The 21,410-nt window shown below is 38.1% G+C and overlaps 2 protein-coding genes across 6 annotated transcripts in view; one reads left to right on the forward strand and one right to left on the reverse strand.

The window, feature by feature from the left end:
* The window catches only part of TCTN1 (tectonic family member 1), a 48,041-nt gene that overhangs the window by 22,739 nt on the left and 3,892 nt on the right, over window positions 1-21,410 (forward strand). For 3 of the 5 annotated variants that reach the window (XM_074205659.1, XM_074205662.1, XM_074205663.1), the window contains exons 5-14: window positions 1,250-1,337; window positions 2,043-2,152; window positions 4,812-4,832; window positions 8,307-8,444; window positions 9,466-9,591; window positions 9,918-9,997; window positions 11,544-11,684; window positions 15,147-15,309; window positions 17,471-17,596; window positions 18,194-18,338. In XM_074205659.1, coding sequence (XP_074061760.1) covers window positions 1,250-1,337; window positions 2,043-2,152; window positions 4,812-4,832; window positions 8,307-8,444; window positions 9,466-9,591; window positions 9,918-9,997; window positions 11,544-11,684; window positions 15,147-15,309; window positions 17,471-17,596; window positions 18,194-18,337 — 1,137 coding nt within the window. In that variant the 3' untranslated portion in view covers window position 18,338. Of the gene's footprint in view, window positions 1-1,249; window positions 1,338-2,042; window positions 2,153-4,811; window positions 4,833-8,306; window positions 8,445-9,465; window positions 9,592-9,917; window positions 9,998-11,543; window positions 11,685-15,146; window positions 15,310-17,470; window positions 17,597-18,193; window positions 18,339-20,690; window positions 20,778-21,410 lie in introns of those variants that run through there. The other 2 variants (XM_074205660.1, XM_074205661.1) reach the window with 2 other exon arrangements.
* Window positions 17,353-21,410, reverse strand: part of HVCN1 (hydrogen voltage gated channel 1) — a 47,279-nt gene continuing 43,221 nt past the window's right edge. The window contains exons 6-7 of the mRNA XM_074205664.1: window positions 21,234-21,346; window positions 17,353-21,135 (exon numbers count right to left, since the gene is read on the reverse strand). Of these exons, the coding sequence (XP_074061765.1) occupies window positions 21,079-21,135; window positions 21,234-21,346 (170 nt within the window). The 3' untranslated portion in view covers window positions 17,353-21,078. The remainder of the gene's footprint in view (window positions 21,136-21,233; window positions 21,347-21,410) is intronic.

A 21,410-nucleotide genomic window follows, 5' to 3' on the forward strand; every position in this document is an offset into this window, starting at 1 on the left:
AAAGAGTTTCACAGAAGGCAAAATGAATAATTTTGTTTAGGCAAAATTTAAAAGGTTTTAACTAACAAAGCCAATGCAGCCAATTTTAGATGAAAAGGAGAAAACTGGTAAGTTTTTCTGATAAGGTCTCATTTCTGAAATATACATATATAAGGAACTGAGCCAAACATAAAGATAACAGTCATTTCTCAATTGATAAATGATTAGAGGATATGATCAGGTGGTTTTCAAAGAAAATAATCAAGATTATCAATAGTCATGTGAAAAATGTTCTAACCACTGATAAAGAAATAAATGTATATTAAAAGAACTCTGGCGTACTACTTCACATCTACCAGACTGACTCAGATGACAGAAAAGGAAATTTAATGCTGGAGGGAATATAGAAAAATAGGGTCATTAATTCACATGTGGAGCTGGAACTGGTCTTATCATTCTGGAGAAAAATTTGGAACCCAAAGGGCTACATAATTGTACATTAGGCTGTGACCCATATTGCTACTAGGTCCTAACCCTAAGGAGATTAAAGAAAAAGGAAAAGGATCCATTTTGTTAGAAAAGTATTATTTATTTAGTAGCTCTTTTTGTGGTGGCAAAAAATTGTAAACTGAAGGGATGCTTATTGATTGGGTAGTAACTGAATAAGTTATGGTCTATGATTGTGGTGGAATTCTTTTGTGCTTATAAGAAATGATGAGCAGAATGCTCTTAGGAAAAACTTGTAAAGAATTACATGAACTGATGCAAAGTGAAGTGAGCAAAACCAGTACAGTAATATACACATCTTTAGCAACATTGTAATGATAGTCAGTTGTGAAAGGCTTAGTAACTCTGATCAATACAATGATTCACCACCAAATAAAGTACTCATGATGAAAAAATATGATCTTACCTCTAGGTAGAGAACAGATGGACTCAGAATAAAGATTGAAGTCATTTTTTTCTTTTTATTTTTCTAGCTTTTGGGGAAGGAGGGGGGGAAGATATATGGTTAATATGGAAATATGTTTTACATTATTTTATAAGTATAATGAGTACCATATGTTTTGCATTCTCAGTGAATGAAGAAGGAGCTGAGAAGGGGAGAATTTGGAATTAGAGCTAAAATAAAAATAAAATGATATTGTTTTGAATTTTGATGAGGAACCTAGTTGGATTTTCATTATTTTAATTGCATTTTTCCTGTTTCTTTAGAAATACCTGATTTTTACAAATAAAGATAAACCTTCTGTCATATGTGTTTTTATAGTACAAATCTCCTGTGCAGACTTCTGATTCATTTCTGAAGCTTCCATGTCCTTTGCTCACTTCTCAGTGCATAGATAACAATCCTGTAGGTAAGTGCTCATATGCCCTCATCCTTATTTAAAGTTCAGTCCTAGTGTCAATCCCCTTTAAGATTTGTCATTAGTCTAATGAATTCACTGTTTAAATTTATACTCCCCTTAATCAGGCATCTTAATTAGGAAAAGGTCTTCTAAATCTGAAAGTATTTTAGAGGTGAGCTAGTCCAAAGTTTTCTACACACCTCTGACAGGTTGTGGTCCTCCAGCCTTTGCTTGAAGACTTCCAGGGAACTCATTGTTTGTCTGATGAAGCAGTTCATTCTGTTTTGGACTCTTGGTTGCCCTGAAATCTTTTCACCTGGTGGCCTGGTTTGCTTCCCTGCAACTTCTGCCTTCTTGTCTTCATTCTGCTCAGCTGCTCTGATATTCTAAGATGATAACATTTCCCACTTACATCTTCAACTGGCTGTAACATGATTCTCCTTGTCCTTGGGGCCCCCTTGCCCAGTTCACAGGGCCATGGGCCACTAGGTTCCTCTGGGGTGACTGTCCTCACAAAGGCAGCTGGCCAGTCTGCCCATCAGATTCAGTTCTTGGGTAAAAGCCTCTCAGTCACAACCTCTGATGGAGACCATTTCTAACTTGTTTTACCACTTGCTTTGCCCTCTATTTTCTCTTTCATTGTTGCAACTTGGCATTTTCTTGAGTGTTGCTTTTAGAAATTTCTTTTCTCAGTTATTTTGTTGTTATTTGCAGGCTTTCTGATTAATGAGTCCTTTCAATGTAACAGAAAAGTAATCTTGGAGCAGTGTAATAAAGATAAAACCCTCAGCATAGATCATTACATCCAACCCAAGATTTTTGTGGTAAGTTCATTCAGTTTGGAAAAGCCCCTGCTGACTCATGTTCTTTTTAAACATTGAAAGTCATATTGGTCATTCTAAAAGTATACCTTTTCCACTCTGCTTCCCACCTTTTTACCAGGCTAGCTCAGTAAGTGAAACAAGTGCAAAGCATTAAGCTCCTACTGGGTGTGTAGCACTGTCCGAAGAAATTGGGATGCAAATATCAAAGCCAGTCACTTTTCTCTCTCAGCCTTCAAAGATTTTAGTCAGGAAAAAATGAGCAAGATGTATTCAAGCGCTTTGCAAATCTTAAAGTGCTGTAGAAATGCTATCTGCTAATTATCTAGGTGGTGCAGTGGATAAAATACTGACCTTGGAGTCAAGAAGACAGGAGTTTGAATTTGGCCTCAAACCCTTGACATTAGCTGTGTAACCTTAACCTTGATCACTTAGCATCCATGGGCATCTCTAGTTGTCCTGATTCATATCTGGCTATGGGATCCAGATGACTTGAAGGAGAAAGTGAGGCAGGAGACTTTGCACAGCACCCGCTCACTCAAATGCAATTCATGTGCTTTTCATGGCGTTGTCTCCTTGATGATACAGTCTTCTTCAAGATCAAAGGACAGGGCGGCTAGGTGGCACAATGGATAGAGCACTGGACCTGGAGTCAGGAGGACCTGAGTTCAAATCCGGCCTCAGACACTTAATAATTACCTAGCTGTGTGGCCTTGGGCAAGCCACTTAACCCTATTTGCCTTGCAAAAAAAAAATCTAAAAAAAAAAAGAAAAGAGCAATGGCAAAGTGGTAGTCTAAAAGTTCCTATACGTGGTGAGGAAGAATGAAACAATTTATTTATATATGCCGATTATATTACACTAATCAGTTTTCAGAGAAAGGGGTGAAATTAAGATCTGTATCACCTTATTATACCTTAGCTCTTGCCTTTCAACTTGATTTTGTACTTTCATCCTCTGAATACCTTTGATAACTCCATGAGAGTAACATTTCTGTCATTTTTCATGGTCAAAAATAATGCTTCTTTCAAACTCCACATAGCCCAGTATCTCTGCACCTTCATAATCAGGTCCTAAGCTACTGTCCTAGCCTTTTCCTCATTGTTCTATAATACCAGTCTCTTATTCAGGCCAGGCTGTCTGTAGCATATTTTGCATATTCCCCCCTCCATTCCATCTCTTCCAATGAAGTCCTTTCAATTTTCCTCTGTTTTTCTAAATCCTACTCTTCCTTCAAGGCCTAGTTCACTCATAGCCTACATTGTTTCTCCAAAGACCCCAGAACACTGATTTTTTTTTTTAACTCATAGCATCATAGAAGCTTAGATTTAAAAGCCATCTAGTCATCTTGAGGTCATGGGATTAAGAAATTTAGAGTAGGAAGGGACCTTTGAGATCATCTAGTACAGTCCCTACTCAGTTTGCTTATTAACTGAAACCATACTTTTACCATATTTTGTCTTTTTCTGGTGGTTAAATTTTTCATGTGTTTATATCTGTTAAGGACTGGCCTTTTTTGAGTTGCTATATTTTCTAGAAATACTGGTCTCAATGTGTCAAGGACAAGACCCTCCTCTCCCGCTGATATAATTTGTTGTTTTTATCCCAGAGTGGACTCCATTTGTGTCCTCAGGAGTCATGATGATATTTGTTCTTCATTCTCAAAGAGAATCATGATCAGATGAGGTGATGCTGTGATAAGCACATGAATTGGATTTGAGTGAGGGGGAGCTGTGCTAAGTCCCCAGCCTCACTTTCTCCTCTGGACTCAGATGGCTCCAGAGGCCAGATATGAATCAGGGCTGTTGGAGATGGTCCTGGATGTGAGGCAATCAAGATCAACGCCAGACAGTCTGTGCAGTTGCAACCCTATAGATAAGTAGACCATCCTTTCTTTGTAGTCTAGCAGTTCTCAAGGGAAAAGAATGTAACATTGTTGCCTTGCTTCTCCCTTTTGGGAGGGGTTTTGTCCTTTTCCCACCTTTACTGGAACTCCTCTCCCTTTAGGTGGAGATTCCTGGTATCTCCTTCCTTTGTTCTTCTATCATCAATGTGCAAATTTTGAATGGTTTTCTGAGCTCTTTGGGTTCCATGGCTATTCCTCTTGGTTTTTTTTTTTTTTTTTGCAAGGCCAATGGGTTAAGTGGCTTGCCCAAGGCCACACAGCTAGGTAATTATTAAGTATCTGAGGTTGGATTTGAACCCAGGTACTCCTGACTCCAAGGCCGGTGCTCCACTGTGCCACCTAGCCGCCCCAACTGTGCCACCTAGCCGCCCGCCCCTCTCCATCTTATTTGTAAGCCATGTTCTCCTTCTCCTTCCCCCAGTCCCTGGTATAATATACATAGGACATGAAACACTTGAAACACCTAAGAATTAATTGATTGAGAAAAAACTGGAGTTTTCCTCAAAGTTAGCAGTTGTCCAGAGGGTTGCCTGATGCCATGCTTTTGATTAGGAGAACATTTGCAAACAAAATGGCAAAGTAGTTTATTATGAATGTGATAAGAATGCTAACAACATATTCGAATTGTATTAAATTTAGTTATTTTTCTTTTTTCAAAGTCTTATAAAGACCCTCAGGTATAAGAGCAGATGTTTAAAAAGCAAGAAAAATAATGATTTTCTATGATTTACTCTTTTCTGTTTTCTTTTCGTCTAGGAGCCTAACTCAGATGAAATGGTAAGAGTCCATGTCTTAATAGAGAGAAGTCTATTTATGGTATATAAAAAAAAACAACAGCAACAACAATAAACTTGCTTTTAATATCTTTTAAATAAATTTATTTATGATTAGAAATGGTGCTTTGTTATTAATAGAAAGGATTCAGCTAACAAGGTAGGTACAAATAAAGAATTCCTAACACACCCTCTCTATCTTTTCATAATATTTAAACTATTTAAACTGATTTGATTTTGAAGTTTCACAGTTTTCTCTGTACTGAAGTTGCACATTAACTTTCATTAATGAATGGGATTAGATCTTATATTTTCTGATTTCCTTAAGAAACTTAAATAGTCTCTTATCAAATTGATGATTAAAAACCAGAATGCAATTTCCTCTTTGAGGAATTATAAATTAAATTCAATGAACTACTAGGAGGTTAACAATTGTACAACATTTATTGAATTGTGGGTGAATGATAGTCTAGTAAAGGGTCTGCCAGGATTCTGCCGTCCCCAATGTGCCCCTCACTGTTATAGACCATGTCAGAAATGACAGGAATGAAGGAATGAAGAATGAAGAACAAGTCACTGTACAATAGCCTTGTCCCTTCCCTTTCCACCCTCCCTAGTTCCCAGAGAAGGGTACTTGGGGTACTATCTGATTCTGTTTGCCAAATAACTGTTGGTTTTCATGAGTAACAAAGTGTGTGCAGATGCTAGTTATATTTATTAAATCTTAGATATAAATGTACAAAAAAGATATAGATATGGAAATAAGAAAATCTCTTGATTAGAAATAGAAATAGCCTGAAAGCTTAGCTAAGCAGAGTTTTTAGGTGAAATATTTAGAACTCTACTTATATGATACATGAATAAGAACAATGAGGCTTTGCTCATAAAGCAACTAATAGAATGTGAGAGACAGGACACCTTGTTCAGGGTCTCATCCTATCCTTATCTATTGCTTTGTCTAGGAATCATTAACAGTCATGGGTTCAGGATAGCCTGGAGGGTCTGTACATTTGAATCATTATTAAAAACATCCATGTCTTACTTGTTAAATTCTTGGTATCAAATCTATTTTGATGAGTTCTAACTTGATGAATATTGGTCTTTTGGGCCTGGTTCCAGTGTATGGAACTAGACCCTTAGACTCATTACTCAAGAATCCTTAACTGCAGGGTGGCTAGGTGGCGCAGTGGATAGAGCACCAGCCCTGGAGTCAGGAGTACTTGAGTTCGGATCTGGCCTCAGACACTTAATAATGACCTAGCTGTCTGGCCTTGGGCAAGCCACTTAACCCCATTGCCTTGTAAAAAAAAAAACCCTAAAAAAAAAAAGAATTCTTAACTGACAATTTTCTAGCTGCTCTGCTGTGACATAATCTCACATTCCTCCTGTGGATAAGGAAATGATTTAATCAAGTTCATCTTCATAGTGGGCACCGTGTTTTCTCTCAAAGATATTTGAATTTAAGGTGCTCTATTTCTAGCATTTCTGTCAGCCCCCTGTACCCCCTTCCTCAAAGGACTCCTGAAAAGAGATTCCAGTTTGAGGTTAAACCTTTCATTCACTGTCACTCAGTACATTTAGGATCATTGACCCAAACAGGAAGATTTTTATATTCAATGATGAATTGGTAATTAATTTATGAAATTATGAAATAGAGGCACATCCAGTTCTTTGGGTACTTATTGAGAAAGACGTTGCTTTGTGGTGGGAAGTAGAATGGCAGACACAGAAGATCAAAGGGATGAAAAACCCATAAAGACAGTAACAAGTGGCATAAAGTGATATAGAGGCAGACAGTGGAATGAGCATGGACCAATGGAGATTGAAGAGGGCTGGAGAGGCAGGAGTTTGAAGTCTTATTTTTATAGAAATTTCTTCTGAGCCACCTTGTAATTAGTTCATTGACATATCCAAATCAGCTTTAAGTTACGGTAAAACTTCAAAGCCATGATCCTGAAGTTAGCATCTTTTTGCGGTTGTGCTGATCTGGAGCTGTGGATGTCTAGGTTTTGTCTGGAATTTATAGCTCATAGAATCAGAACCTCGACAAGCAGCATTTCACTGGTTTCCCCTGAAAGCACACCTTTATCAGGATTTGAATTTTAGCTAATGATCAAACTTCCTTTTAAGAAAGTAAAGTTAGAAAGTGTCCAGATGATGGAAACCAGAATGATGAAGGGCCTCCAAATCACTTCATCACCTATATCTGTAAGCTAACATAGATTATTTGCTTTACCTGGAATGTATTGCCTCGTCATCTTTTTTTATTCAAAATCTTTCTTAAAGGTTTAGCTTAAATATAAACTCCTTTCTGAAGCCTTCCCTTATTGTCTCAGATATGAATACTCTTTCTCTTATAAAATTAATTTGCAGTGCATATAAGATATATTGTATCTATATATCATGTTATTCTAAACAATATTATATACAATTATATGGTACATCATGCATATTATATATTCCATTTTATATAGGGTATAGATATAGGGTATATATATAGGGTATAGATATATACATATATGTAAATATATATATATATACAATACAGACATGCATACATGTATATTTTATATATATATCTATATAGATATTAGAATTTCAAGCTCCTTAGGGAAGGGACTCTTTTGTATTTGCTTTTTTCCATCATAGTGTCTTTCTGTTTATTAAATTAAATTGAATAGAAGGAATGAAAATAAATGGAAGAAATCTCAGAGGGCCAGGTGATTAGATATATTTTGTTTGATACAAGACTGTCAAATTAGGAATAATGTGTGAAATTTGGAGAAAAAGGAAAATTGAGGGTTATGGGGGGGCGAAACAAAAACAAACTTCCCCAAAATTAGAATTAATGAAAAATGAAATGATCAGTCTGGAAAGGGGGAGACACCTTTTTAAGTCTTCAAGGAATTTTCACTAATGTATGTTACAATTTGAAATTATGCTGCTTTGATCTTTGGGATAGCTTGTAGATGATTTCCAAGTTCCTCTTTGTGATCTCATTTTCTACTATTGCTGCTTTATACTGACTACCCATAAAACTTGCTAATTTACTAACTAAAAGAGGAAAGGGTGGTCAGAGGTCCTGAACAAAAATTTTAACACAAGTGAGAAGAATCTGGCTTGATTTTATGATGATTCAGACAGGCACTTCGTCTATGAGGATACAAGAGATTCTATCTGTTCTCCACATCTGGACACTGACAGGCATTCATTCCTTTGCTACATGCTTCTGGGTGTCCTTAGACTGAGAGTTACTTATATTATGCAAATAGAAAACTTGAATTAGTTTTGCCCTTTGGTTGTTATGCTATAGAGCCAAAGAGTCTTTAACACTGAACTGTAGATGTTATAGGAGATAGGATATATGCTAAAGTCACACTTAACAGATATTACAAAGGTTTATAGCTGTGGGATTTCTTAGTCTTGGAAACATATTTTTGTGAAGTGTGTTGAACGATCCATTTATAATATGTTGCAGATTCCTATCACTGTCCGGAACATATTTCTTAAAAATCTAAATAAAACAGTGACGCGACATGCCCAGAGGAATGTGCTATTGCAGCCCACTTTTTGCAACATCAGTGATCTGGAAGTCTGTAATAATGTTGTTCTGAAGGTAGGTGCCCAATGTCATTTTTTTTTTAATGCGAAGCTTATTTAAGGCAGAATCAAACCTCATGCTTTGGGACAGTCATCAAAAGCTCCTCCCCAGAGGTTGTTTTTGCAGAAGACCACATTGTGTCCTATTTTTGTTTGCTCTCATTAGCATTTAGGAGTTGAACTTATGAACTTAGATTTGTTCATTATTCCACATCCTGAAACTATAAAGAAATGAAGGGCAACAGTGGCAGTTCCTAAACAGACTGCATTTGTCTGTCGTTAAAAGAAAACAGGGGCATATTCTTTTGTAACAGCATGGAAAGGACATTGGTTTTGACCTGGGCTTTATTGCCTGTCTGTGTTGACTTTTATTTATGTTGCACTTATCTTTTTTGCATGTTGTCCTTTGGGTTCTGCTTTCTTGACATTTGCTCATTCTGTCCAAATTTTCCATTGTGTTTCTGAATTTTTCATATTTATGATTGCATTACATTTACTTGTCAAACATTAATCACATTTTATTTCCAGCTTGTAAAATGTTAAGATTTGAATGGCAGACATTCAGAATGTGAAAGATGAGATTAGTTATATTCTGCCAATGCCTGTGGGTGTGTAAAGTATCCATTTGACTTCCCTTTAGCTCTAGTGCTCATCCTCTTTTGTGGAATGAGGGGCACGTCTGAGACTGCAGTGCATTTCATGATTCAGTTGAGATTGTAGTGGAGAAATAAATCTCCAAAATTTATGGGAACAGAGAAAGATTTGTTCTTTTTTCTTTTATATTTTTCAATATGCTAATTGTAGCTGTTAAAATGAGAGAGGCTTGGGTATTTCCTCAGGGTCACATTAGCTAGCCATGTGTCCTTGGACAGATCTATTTTCCCTCTTTTGAGCCTCACTTTCCCCATCTATAAAATAAGAGGATTAGATTACTTTATCTCCAAAGTCTATCCAGCTCCAAACCTGGGAGTGTATTCTTTGATTCTAAATGAAAAGTAATAAAAGGGGCCATAAATTGTATGTGGTTTTATTTTCAGGTAAAATATGGAATCACATACACGGAGGCAGGTAAAATCACCAAGGCTGAGATCTCCCTCCTTCTTGGGGCAGTCACCAGCTCAATGCTGCCACTCCAACAGCAATTTCAGATTTATTTTTCTCAGGTAACTTTTTTTCATTTTAACACAGATGCCTGCCAAGCTATTAATATCATTTTATCTTTAAGTAAGTGCCAACCATAACATGGCTGTCATTTGTAGTTGAACTTTGAGGCAGGATTGTGTTCATTTCTTTTTCTCTGAGGAACAACATCCTCTATAAACTTGTAATTTTACAGTAATATGTGTGCTTGCATTCAGTAGTTATATTTGTAGTTGTATGTAGGGGAGGACATCTTATTTGATATTCTAGACTTTATTAAAGTTCTCTGTTTCCTGCCTTTTTTCTGAAAAAATAAAAGAATTTTTCTTTGTTATATTTTGTCTTTCAGGAAAATGCTAAATCATTTCCTCTCAGTGGAAATCCAGGTTATGTTGCAGGACTACCAATATTAGCTGGATTTATGCAGAAATATCCTTTTGGGTCATCTGTTAGGAATTAGTTTGCCAATATTTGGTGATCCTGTCTCTTGTCTGTGTATTTTTAAGTTCTCTAGACTATTTAGGGAATGGGGCATTTATTAGACCAATTGGACCCTACTTACTGATCTAGTTGCTTATTAAGGGGGGCAATTTTTTGGAAATTGGGGGTCAAGTAATATGTAAGTGGACAATATTTTAGTAAATACTAAATTTGGCTTAAGGTAGAATTGTCTACAGACATGAGAGCCTGAATTGACTTTGTACACCTATAGTAGAACCTATAGTAACCAGAAGGAGTAGGGATCAGGTGACCACATGAAGCTGTATCTTGACACATTGGGCACACTCCAACCCTGAAGAGTATGCCCAGTCATTGAGCACCAGCTTATTCTCTTCCCTTAATTCCTGCTGGCTTCCAGAAATTTCCATTGGTGCTGTTTAATTAAATCTTGGGTTTTTGTTGCTGTTCAATCACGTTCAAGTTTTTGTGTACATACAGGATTTTTTCTTGGCAAAGATCCTAAAGTGGTTTGCCACTTCCTTCTCCCCTGGATTAAGATAAACAGAGATTGAGTGACTTGCCCAGGATCCCACAGCATGTCTGAGGATGGATTTGAACTCAGATCTTCCTGTCTCCAGGACCAGTGTTTTATTCACTGCACTGTTTAGTTTTCCCAAATTTGGAGACACTAATGTGCATGAGAGATTTATGAACTAGATTAGCGATGATGGAAATCTGCAGTTAACACTGAGTGAAGCCACTTTCTTAATCAACAACCATAGTCATAATCAAGAAAGTATTGAGGGGCGGCTAGGTGGCATAGTGGATAAAGCACCAGCCTTGGAGTCAGGAGTACCTGGGTTCAAATCCGGTCTCAGATACTTAATAATTACCTAGCTGTGTGGCCTTGGGCAAGCCACTTAATCCCATTTGCCTTGCCAAAAAAAAAACCTAAAAAAAAAAAAGTATTGAAAAATTCATATGCATCTAGGGAACTTGAGGCACAGAAAAGGATATTTGTCTTGCCAGAAGCTGCCTGAAAGGCACTTTTGAAGACAGTGAGGACTGGGGAGAACATTCCCCTTATTCCCAACCCGTGCTAGAATGACAGCCAGGTGGTCTAGGAATCATATTGAATTTGGGGACATTAGATCTGGATTCAAGTTTCAGCTCTGCTACTTATTAGCTTTATTTTTATCACTATATTGTGGTTTTGTATCATATTTATTTATTTCTCAAAACAAACTTCTCCTTTCTTACCCCTTTCTTAGCTTTAGAAAGCTTCCAAATTATTTTCCAGAGTGACTGTACCAGTTCACATCTTGACCAATAGTGCATTAGTGTGTTTGAAGGACAGATCTCTTAATGTCTATAAACCTCAGTTTCTTCTTCTATTAAATATGGATAATAATTCTTGAACTGTTTAACAAATGGGGTTTTATGACCAAAGAGCTTTAGAAACTAACACTCTACACATGTGAACTATTTAAATTATATTTTAGCATTGGTGATATTTTCTCTTAACTCCATAAACATCTCGTATTGTTCAAAATACTAACAGACACGGACAGTTTACCATTTTTTACAGCACAGCTGAGCAGAACTGCTTATTAGCTGAACAGCTTCGAACACCAATCCTTTTTGGTTATAATATGATGACTGGCTGCCAACTAAAGTAAGGGATTCATCTTTTACCATTTAGCAATTATGTATCTGTTGATTAGATAATAAAGTATTTCTACCTTTTTCTGTGTACCTTCTTAAAAAAGAATCTCAAAACAAACAAAACCCCTTTACATACAACAATAAGCTGTTGGTATGAAAACTATAAGGTCGATTCTACTTTCATCATTATTTACTCTATCTAGTGGACCTTCCACATGCTATCTACCAGAAAACTTGAGCCTATCCAGGGCAGGGTCCCATCCCCCTAGGAGTGAGAATTCACCTAATCTGTTTTCTGTTTCTGACCCCCTAGCCATGCATCTTGTCATCTGGGGTTTTTTTTTTTTGAGGTTCTTATGTTTTAATAGAAGGCATCACATATAGTAGAATGGTGACCAGGGTGGGTGGTATACAAGTGGTTACATTTAAACAATGAAGAATTCTGAAGAATAGGATTAAAAGATGTCTTTAGGGAAAAGTATAATGGGATAAGAAGGTAGATGTGACTATCCTTTAGTGATAACGGTTGTATACCAGATTTAGTAGAATGGTGGCCAGGGCTTTGGTCAGGGATGTCATAGGGATTGAGTGACATATCCTTTTCAGCAATGGTGGGATTGATTTGATTGTTGTAGCCAAAGCAAATGCTCCAAAATTCCAGAAAATGACATACTCAAGCGAAAAAAAATCACCTCTTTCAGAATTGTTTTAGGTGTCATCTGGTTTTCTAGCACGTAGACCCCCAGCCCCTTCCCATCTCTGAGCTTTCTCTAACGAACAGTAAATGAATCAGTACCACCACAGTTACGGGGAATCTCATTGCTTCAGTCCCTACTGTCTGCGAGGCATTATGTTTGCCACTAGGGATTTACCAACACAAAGATGAGAGCCTAAAGCAGCTTACATTTTGTTGGAGGAGGCATGTCTAAGTGTATTCAAAATAGACACAAAATGTTCCCAATGTCATTTGGGGAGGATGCATGGCTACAGCTGGGGTGGGGGGAGCAAAGACCTCCAACAGAAGAAAGTGCTTTGGCAAAGCTTTAAAGGAAGGAGGAAAAGGTGGAGGGGAAAGAAGGTGTACATTCTAGGGGGGCGGGTGGCAAGATGAATGTAGTCTTGTGACTGTGAATAATAAAGATGAAATTTCAAAAGGTAGATTGGGATTCCAGTTGTGAAAGGCTTTCAATGCCTAGTGGAGGAGTTGGGGTTTGCTCTTGGAGGTAGTAGGTGGGCACTCCTATTTATGACTAGGAGATCTATGCTTTATGAAAACCAGCTTGACACCTGGGGAAGATGGATTGAAATGGGAAGAGATTTAAGGCTGGGCTACAAATTAATGAGTAATTGTAATAGTCAAGGTGAGAAGAGATGAAGGTGAGAATTAAGATGGAGTTCCATGAATAGAGGGACATAGGGATGGCTACAAGAAATATTGTGGAGACAGAAAGGGCCTGACCTGGAATATTAAATTATAGAATGAAAGAAAAAGAAGATTATGCTAAGGTTGTGAATCTAGGGGATTGGAAGAATAGTGATCTCATTAATAGAACTAGGAAACTTACAACATTAAGAAGAGGGATGGTTTGGGGAGAAAGAATGAATTCTGTTGTGGACATGTTGGGTTTTAGATGCCTTTAGGACAGCCAGTTCCCATTGTCCAGTAGGCAGTTGGTGATATGGAAGTGGACCTGGGATTTTCCCAGGGATGACTCTAGATGTATTTTGCAAAGATGAGCAAAGACAGCTGAGGGAAGTTCACTGACAGAATGTAGAAAGAGAAGGAAAGGAGACCTAGTCTTCGGGGACACACACACCATTAAAAAGCACAGCACAAATATTGATTCAGCAGAAGAGACTCAGAAGTTTAGGTGGTTAGGAAAATCGAGAATAGCCTTTTGAAAATCAGAGAAAAGAAGAGAGGGCCCAGAGATGATTAGTGGTGCTTCATGTTACAAAGAGGTCTGGAAGTTTGAAGATTGAGAAGTTACTTTTAGATAGGGGCATGGAAAGGGCCTCCATAATTTGGGAGACAATAGTATTGGTTAAGCTGTGAGACTGGAAGCGAGGCTTCAAAGGATCAAGGAGTGATTGGGAGGGGAAGAAATGAAGTCAGGATGACTAAATAGTGTGCTTGTGAGAAGGAAGAGAGTTAGAATCTTATTTTGGAGAGGAAAATCAAATGTGTAGGTTTTAAAAGAGAGTCTTGGTAAGGTTAGTAGGTGACAGAGAAGGAACTGTTGGTTAGGGAGAAATGGCAGAGGAGAGAGTGGGGATGATGGTGAGGACAGTTTGCCAGAGCAAGAGGGGAATGGGGTCAAAGTACATGTCTAGGGGTTCATTTGAGGAGGGAATGAACTACCTCTTCATCAGTATTCAAAGAAAAGAAAAATAGTAGGGGGAGGGGGATGCTGAGATGGAGAGAGAGCTCAAGGTGAATGGCTTCAAGGCCCTCAGCAGAGGTCTAAGCAGAAGTGTGGGGGGGATGTAAGTGGTATTATAGAGCTGCTTTTAGGAACGAGTCAAGGGAGGGCCTTACTTCAAACAGTTCTGTGATTTCCTCTAACTCTTTTGTCACTGAGGAAGTAGTTCTGATGCAGGTTTGTTCTAAGCAGAAATAGAACCAGGTCAAGAGATTCATGGCCATGAACCAGTGAAGTCCAGTGTTAGGAGTTGGAGCAGGCTCAGCCCTGGCTCCGGCCCTGGTCCTGCCTGGGCACCATACCTGCCACACTCAACCTCATTTCTGCCTTTTAACTCTACTAGTTCCCTTGAAAATGAAGCTCACCCTCCTTTGGACTTGGGCCTGTTTATTTCATATCTGTACAGAGTTGTTGGCATGTTGTCTTCTCCATTGGTATGGGTTCTGCTTGAGGATAGAGACTGCATTGTTGATTTTATTTGTATCCCAGTATGTATCATCAGTATTTCTTTAATTTTTTTTTTACTAGCTGAGAACTCCAAAACCCCTATGATTTCTCAGACCAAAACTCACTTCCCCAGACACCACTTCCTCTGTGTATTGTCTCCTGTTAGAATGTAATCTTGAGGACAAGGTCACTTTTGGCACATTTGGAAGATATATAATAAATTATTTTTCATTCATTTATTGGAGTGAGTTATCTCGGAACAGTTGATAAAATATTAGAGAAAAATGCTGCAACTCTTTCTAATTTGCTTCAGTGAGAGGAAAAAAGTGTGCAAATTCTGCATTTGAGGAAACCAAAGTGAAGTCACAGCTCCCAATTTTTTCCTTTTTTTTTTTTTTTATACCAAACTATGCAACATCTCAGAAAGAACAAAGCAAGCTCTGGCTATTTCAGATATCTCTCAGAGGAAAGCTTAGCTACTTCTCTACCCAATGAGTTTCCTTTTCAGAGGGAAAGATAGGCAGGAGAGCAGGAAGTTGTCAGCATGTATTATTAATATTGGCAGCAGATTAATATTTTGTTTTTTTTTTTCTTTCTCAAAGATTGACTGAAAGTAGCAATTGCCAACAAGTTGCAAAAGAATTGAAAAGATTGCTGATGGGACAACACTTCCCAGAATTTGTATCTTCTTTTGGAAATTCTCCAACCCAGAATATGCAGGCCTGGGTGCCTGTCCATGAACACTTTCTTGCACGAAATAGACAGGTAAAGATAGTTTCTGATTCTAGGAGGGTGATTTTGATTTTGATTTTCATTAAGATGTTTTTCAAGGCAAGTGCTGACCTCCTGCCTCTTTCTTCTATATAGAAAAGACTTCCGATGAACCCTGAAGAAAACTGATCTATTTGAACAACTGTCCTACTATTATTCTCCCTTCCTCGAAATTCATGGCAGGATGGTCAGGATATTAGTGGAGATTAGCATGGGATTCTAGAAGATGCAGTGACCAGGGAATTAGGAAACCTGTTCTGGTTTCTAGTCTATGACTGCCTTGATGACCCTAGGCAAATCCTTCTCCTCCCTAGGCTTCATTTTCCTTTTCTGACAACTGAAGAAGTTGGACTAAACTTCTGAGGCTCCTTCCAGTTCTGACAGTCTGATTTTTATAACCTGTAAATTGTTTCAAAGGGACCTTTATGATTAGCACCACAACCTTCCCAGTGTCATAGGATTTAAAATTGAACTGGAGCTTAGGGATCTTTTTCCAGATGAGAAAACTGAGGTTGATAAGGTCAGTAAGCATGATTTCCTCATGCATAAAGTCATATATAAAGCAAGTGACTTTTCTTGTTTTTCTTTCACTCTTTGCCCAGTCTGGCCAGAGTAAGCCTTTACTATATGTCTATTGATTTACTAAACCTTAGATGCCTCTGATTCTAAAGTGCACTGTAGTATCCATTATACCCTGTCAGCAACCAGTTATATGAACATCTTTAGGCTATTGATGCAGCCTACATTGAACCCTTTTTATCCAAAATCCCATTTAACTTCATGGGACTGTTACCTCTTTTATCCCCTCTGACTCTCTGTGAGTCTTTTCCTGCCCACCTTTCTTCTTTTTCTGAATTGTATGCAATGTGGGTGGGCATCTATTACTGGAGCCAAGTTCTCCATCTCTGCCTAAGAGGCTGATATTGCTAGTGACACTTGTGCAGTTGTTTTATACAATTCGGGCTATTTATAGCAGAGGGAGAATGCTGCTAAAACAGCAGTTGTTGGCTCAGACAGGAGCTCTGAGCCTTCCACTTGGAGATGGTGTTGGTTCAGGTCACTCTTCCAAGAAACAAGAGGCTTAGTCCTGAATCAGCTTGGCTTCTTTGGTCAATTGGATAAATAAAAAAAACAAGGAGGGACTTGCCCATAATTCTTGACCCCATATCTGGCTGCCTTTTTGCTAGTTTCTCGTGATTGCACAGGTTCAGGGTTTTGCTATTTTTCTTCTAGAAGCATGAAGCAGAGAAGTTGAATCAAGGATGTATGGACTTTTCCTCCCACAGCTGCAATAGGCCTTCTTGCTAGCCTGCCAGTATGCTAAGCTGCTTCTGCCCAAGTTCAGCATCTAGGAATGCCCCTGACCCCAGTTGTCTCTAGATCTCAGCTGTCCTTTTCCCGGCCCTTTTCTCTGTCCTTTATTCTCTATGAGAGAAGGAAGATCCTGATGATGGTAGTGTGATCTTCTTCTTGAATTCCCATGGAAAGGCTCTTACTATCTTTACTTGGGAAATTCTGATCCAAAATAACTTTGGAAATATATCAGCGGAGATACACATGCCACATATCATTCTCTACAGGCCCCTGTATTTCTGTCAATACTCCTAGCACAGCCCTCACGAGATCCTCCTTCAATTATTGTCTTTAGCACCATACCAGAGCAGCTAAACTTCAGGAAAACTAAGTGAATTGCCTTAAACTGCAAGGAGGCTAATTATTTATTGATTGAGATGCCAAAGTCATACACTACATCCTGAGCTATCACCAGTCATCTTGAGTCTAACTGCCACTGGACTGTGATGATTCTGGAAGAAAGAGTGAGACTGACCACTTTGTACAACGTTGTCTTTCTCAAATCTAATTAATGTGTGAATCAAAAGACAAAAGAAAAAAAGTTTAGTATTTAAAGTGTAAAGGGTATCTATAAATGAATGTCCTATCTGTTAAGATATTTTTAATACAATGATTATTGAAAGTAGAAATAGCACCTATTAAACCATTTTATTCAAACTTTTAGGAAATGATTATTCTGTTGCTTTGAACATTATTTTAAAAATGAAATTGTAGTAAAAAAGAAAAGCTAAAGTTTGGATTATAGTAGATGTGGAAAAATGGTTCCATGGAATAATAGAAGATTGGCATTTTCCTTTTCCAGGAGTCATGTGAGATTCCAGTGGCCCTGGAGATAACAGTGAAGTGGACTAAGTATGGTTCCTTATTGAATCCACAAGCCAAAATAGTCAGTGTTGAAGCAAACATGATTTCTTATTCTTTTTCTGAGGTATGTATGACTGATCTTTGTATAAAGGTGGTTGTATGACACATTTCCAGAATGCAAATATTACAGAGGCTATTTGCCAAGATGTGAAAATAGTTTCTGTGTATTTATTCCTTTTTGAGCATTCCAAAACAGTTTAATTGCATTTTTTAATTCATTTTTCTTGGGGGAAAAGAAGTATTCATAGTAACAGGTTTTATTCACATTAATAATCTGCATAATTCCAGACTTTAAAAAATTGATTATGTTTTTAATTTTTTGAAAATTCATCAAGGAATGCAAATACGCCTAATGTTTTAGCAATTGACACTTTGAAAAAACTTTTTTTTTACCTTTCATCTTATGTCCTCAAAATTATTTATTGATTTATTAATCACACATATTATCTATCAGTGATGTTATTTTAATAATATTACTTAAGGAACTAAAAATTATATTTCCATCCACACTCATGTTGGGAGTCAATCAAGTGAGGTTTGGGGGTGGAGGATGGTAGGGGAGATCCAGGAATAGAATGAAAAGTTTCCCCTTCTTTGTTACCCTGGTAACTAACACGCAGGATATCCGGTACTTGTATAACTCTCAGTGTTTTTATTACAGAATGAATTAGAACTTAAAAGGACAATACAGATATCTACTGTGGTTAGTTTTGTTGATGTGTCTGCACCTGCAAAAGCAAGTTACAAAGCTAAGCCAACCATTGATGCCAAGCTGCCCTCCAATTTCTTTTTTCCATTTGTATGACGTAAGTAGTTACTAAATTAAGGAGATCCTGGTGCTGCTGTCAAATATTTTTAGCCCTGAGAATTGAGTGACTGTTGGGCTGATGATTCCCCATAACTCTGAGAGCCATACATTCCTCGACATCTTTCTCCCTTTGATCTCTCCTAGAACACTTTTCACCTGAGCTTTCCCTTGTCACCTCCCCATGGGCTTTTCTTGATTTTGGCCAGCAAGGAGATCCAAGCAGCTCACAGCATTTCCTTCAGTGGATCTGACCTGTGCCTGCTCATGCTATGCAGTTCCTATCTGTGTCTTTCCAATGTGCTCAGAGATTTCCTTTAGGCAGTTTGGTATAGGACACAAAGCTGACCTCTGATTCAGGAAGACCAGGGTTTGAGTTCTAGTGTCTGCCCGGTTTTGGCTTGGTGACCATGGCCCAGTCACTTTACCTCTTTCCCAAGATAGCAAGTGACAAAGTGAGGACTGAATGGTATAAGTTGAGGCAGTTTCCTTATTTGAGTTCCCTTCATGGATGAAATCACAGATTAGGGTAAAACCCTCCAAGTATTCTTTGAACACCAATGCAGTCCAGGGAGGGAACCTTGGCTCTGCCTTGCCCAAGTACATTTGAAGGCTTGTCCTCAATTTGGGTACCCACTTTTAGAAGGGACATTAGCACGCCACAGTGCACGAATGTCTCATTGAAACTTGGTCAGGACATTGTAAGCAGATTGGAATGGGGTCTGGAAACCATTTTAAATTATTGTTGTTCGGTCATTTCACTCATGTCTGACACCTTGTGACCCCCATTTATGATCTCCTTGGCAGAGATACTGGAGTGGTTTACCATCTTTCTCCAGGTCATTTTACAGATGAAGAAACTGAGGCAAAGAGGTTAAAGGACTTGACTAGGGTCACACCTAAAGTGTCTGAGGCCAAATTTGAACTCATGAACATGAATCTTCCCAACTCTTAAGACCAGCATTCTGGTCACCAGGTCTGCCTTACTATAATTAATTGAAGGAAGTAGGGACATTAAGACTGGAGAAGAGAGGTTGGAGGGAAAGGTAAAGATGTGATTGCTGTCATTAAATACCTGAGGGATTGCTTTGTAGAAGAAGGACACAATTTATTCTGGCTTCAAAGGGCAAAACTAGGAGAGATGGGTGAAGAGTGTAGAGGCAGATTTTAGCTCAGCATAAAATTACTTATCTAACATTTACAGTCAGGTACCCACAAATGGAATGTCTCAGGATGTCTCAGAAAGTAGTTAGCTCCCTCCTCAGTGAAGGACTTTAAGCAAAGCCTGGATGTCCAAATGTCAAAGATGCTTCATAGTTAAGTGTTGGGCCAGATAATCTTGGAACTTCTGTCTCCCTGCTTTCACTTTACAATGAAGCTGTAGCCAGGCCAGGGTCCTGTACCCAACCTGCAACATTTGGTCTTCATCTTCAAATAAAGCAAAAGGGGAAGTAAATTGCCTCAGGATTGTGGGAAGGAATATGTTCAGAACAAATCTTTTTAGAGGTTTGTCTTAAATAGAGGTGGTGCGGTGGACAGCATGCTGGGTCTGGGCTCGTGAGGACTCAAGTTCAAGCCTGGCCTCAGACATTAACTCTGTAACTCTGAGCAAGTCATTTAATCTCTGTTTGCCTCAATTTCCTCAGCAGCAAAATAAAGATAATAATAGCACCTGCCTCACAGGAGATACTATTTTAAAATTGCTAAGCACAGTACTACATAAATGTTTCTTCCCTTTATTCCCTAGGAAATCCAACCCCTTAATTCATTCTACTGCTTTAATATAAAAATTCTTTTAAGAGCCATAGCTGTTCAATTCAGGCTGTCCTTCCTTTCCTTCCATATGCAAATGAGTGCAAAAATAGTAAAACATCTTACAAAAATGTTAGCTGGATAACACAAAGGCAAAAGAAAAGCACCTTCCCCAGATATCCCCTTAATTGCAGTCTAGTCTGTGATCTAATTGCTATGTGCTATCTCAAGGCCAGCCCAGGAATACTCCTGGCATGCTACAGAATGGAGATGCATTATTGGAGTTCATCACTATTGTAGCAAGAGATTCTAGTGGGAGGGCTCAGGCAAACCGAGGATCTTCTCATGTACATTAATTGTGTGGTAGTTTCAGAAAATGTCAGAGGCATAAATAAATACAATTAGATTCAGATTGTATTTTGCAGCTGTTGTTACAGAGGTTTCCTGGACAACATCCATGGAAGGGCCCAAACTGCAAGGGTTCAGTTGCAAGCAGTAAGACAACTTGGTCTTTCTGATTTACTCATGAATAAAATGACCTTCCTAAAATGACCTGGAGCCCAAGATTAACCTTTTTATTATTTTTTTTTTTGTCTTTCAGAGTGTCCACAACTAAGCAATCCAGTCCTGAAATATGTGTAATTTTGAAAGTATATATTTGGCAAAATTAAATTTTATAACAAACTCATCCTGCTATAGCATTCATTTTCAAGCAAGGTTAGACTTGGAAAAATGAGAAACAGTAGCTTATAAAACATGTTACCAAGGGAGCTCTCTTATCACATCAAGGCAAAAAGACAGCTCTTGGAAGGAACTTTGTAACATCCGGACATAATCAAACCTGAGAATAAGTAAAACAGAGGCTTCAGGTCATTTCCAGATATTGTCCTGGAGACACCCAGGGTGTTTCACAAACATGTACACGAGGCCAGTTCATCAAGCAAGATGTTTCCTCTCCATGTGGTTTAAGCAAAAATTATGTGGTTCAGTTATTCGAGAAGTCCATGATCTTTCAATAGTTTGTTAAGTCTTTCGATTTCTTGTTCCTGTTTCAAAAACAAAGATTGTCTTTATATTCTAAACATCCCTGATGTTCATAAGAGTAATTACTGTTGAGGTTGTTTGATACTCTCATTTATCTTACCTTCTCGGTGCAGATAAATTCAAGATGCTGAATTTTCGTGGCTAGTTGATGATTAATCAGTTTCATCCTTGAGAGCTGTCGTTCAGAACGTGTCTTGACTGAAATAATTATTCCTACAAATAATTCAGAGGGTCAAGTGGTGACTTTTGGTAGTTATAGAAAGAATCCATTATAGTA

The sequence above is a fragment of the Macrotis lagotis genome, chromosome X (assembly GCF_037893015.1).
Source record: "Macrotis lagotis isolate mMagLag1 chromosome X, bilby.v1.9.chrom.fasta, whole genome shotgun sequence".
NCBI lineage: Eukaryota > Metazoa > Chordata > Mammalia > Peramelemorphia > Peramelidae > Macrotis > Macrotis lagotis.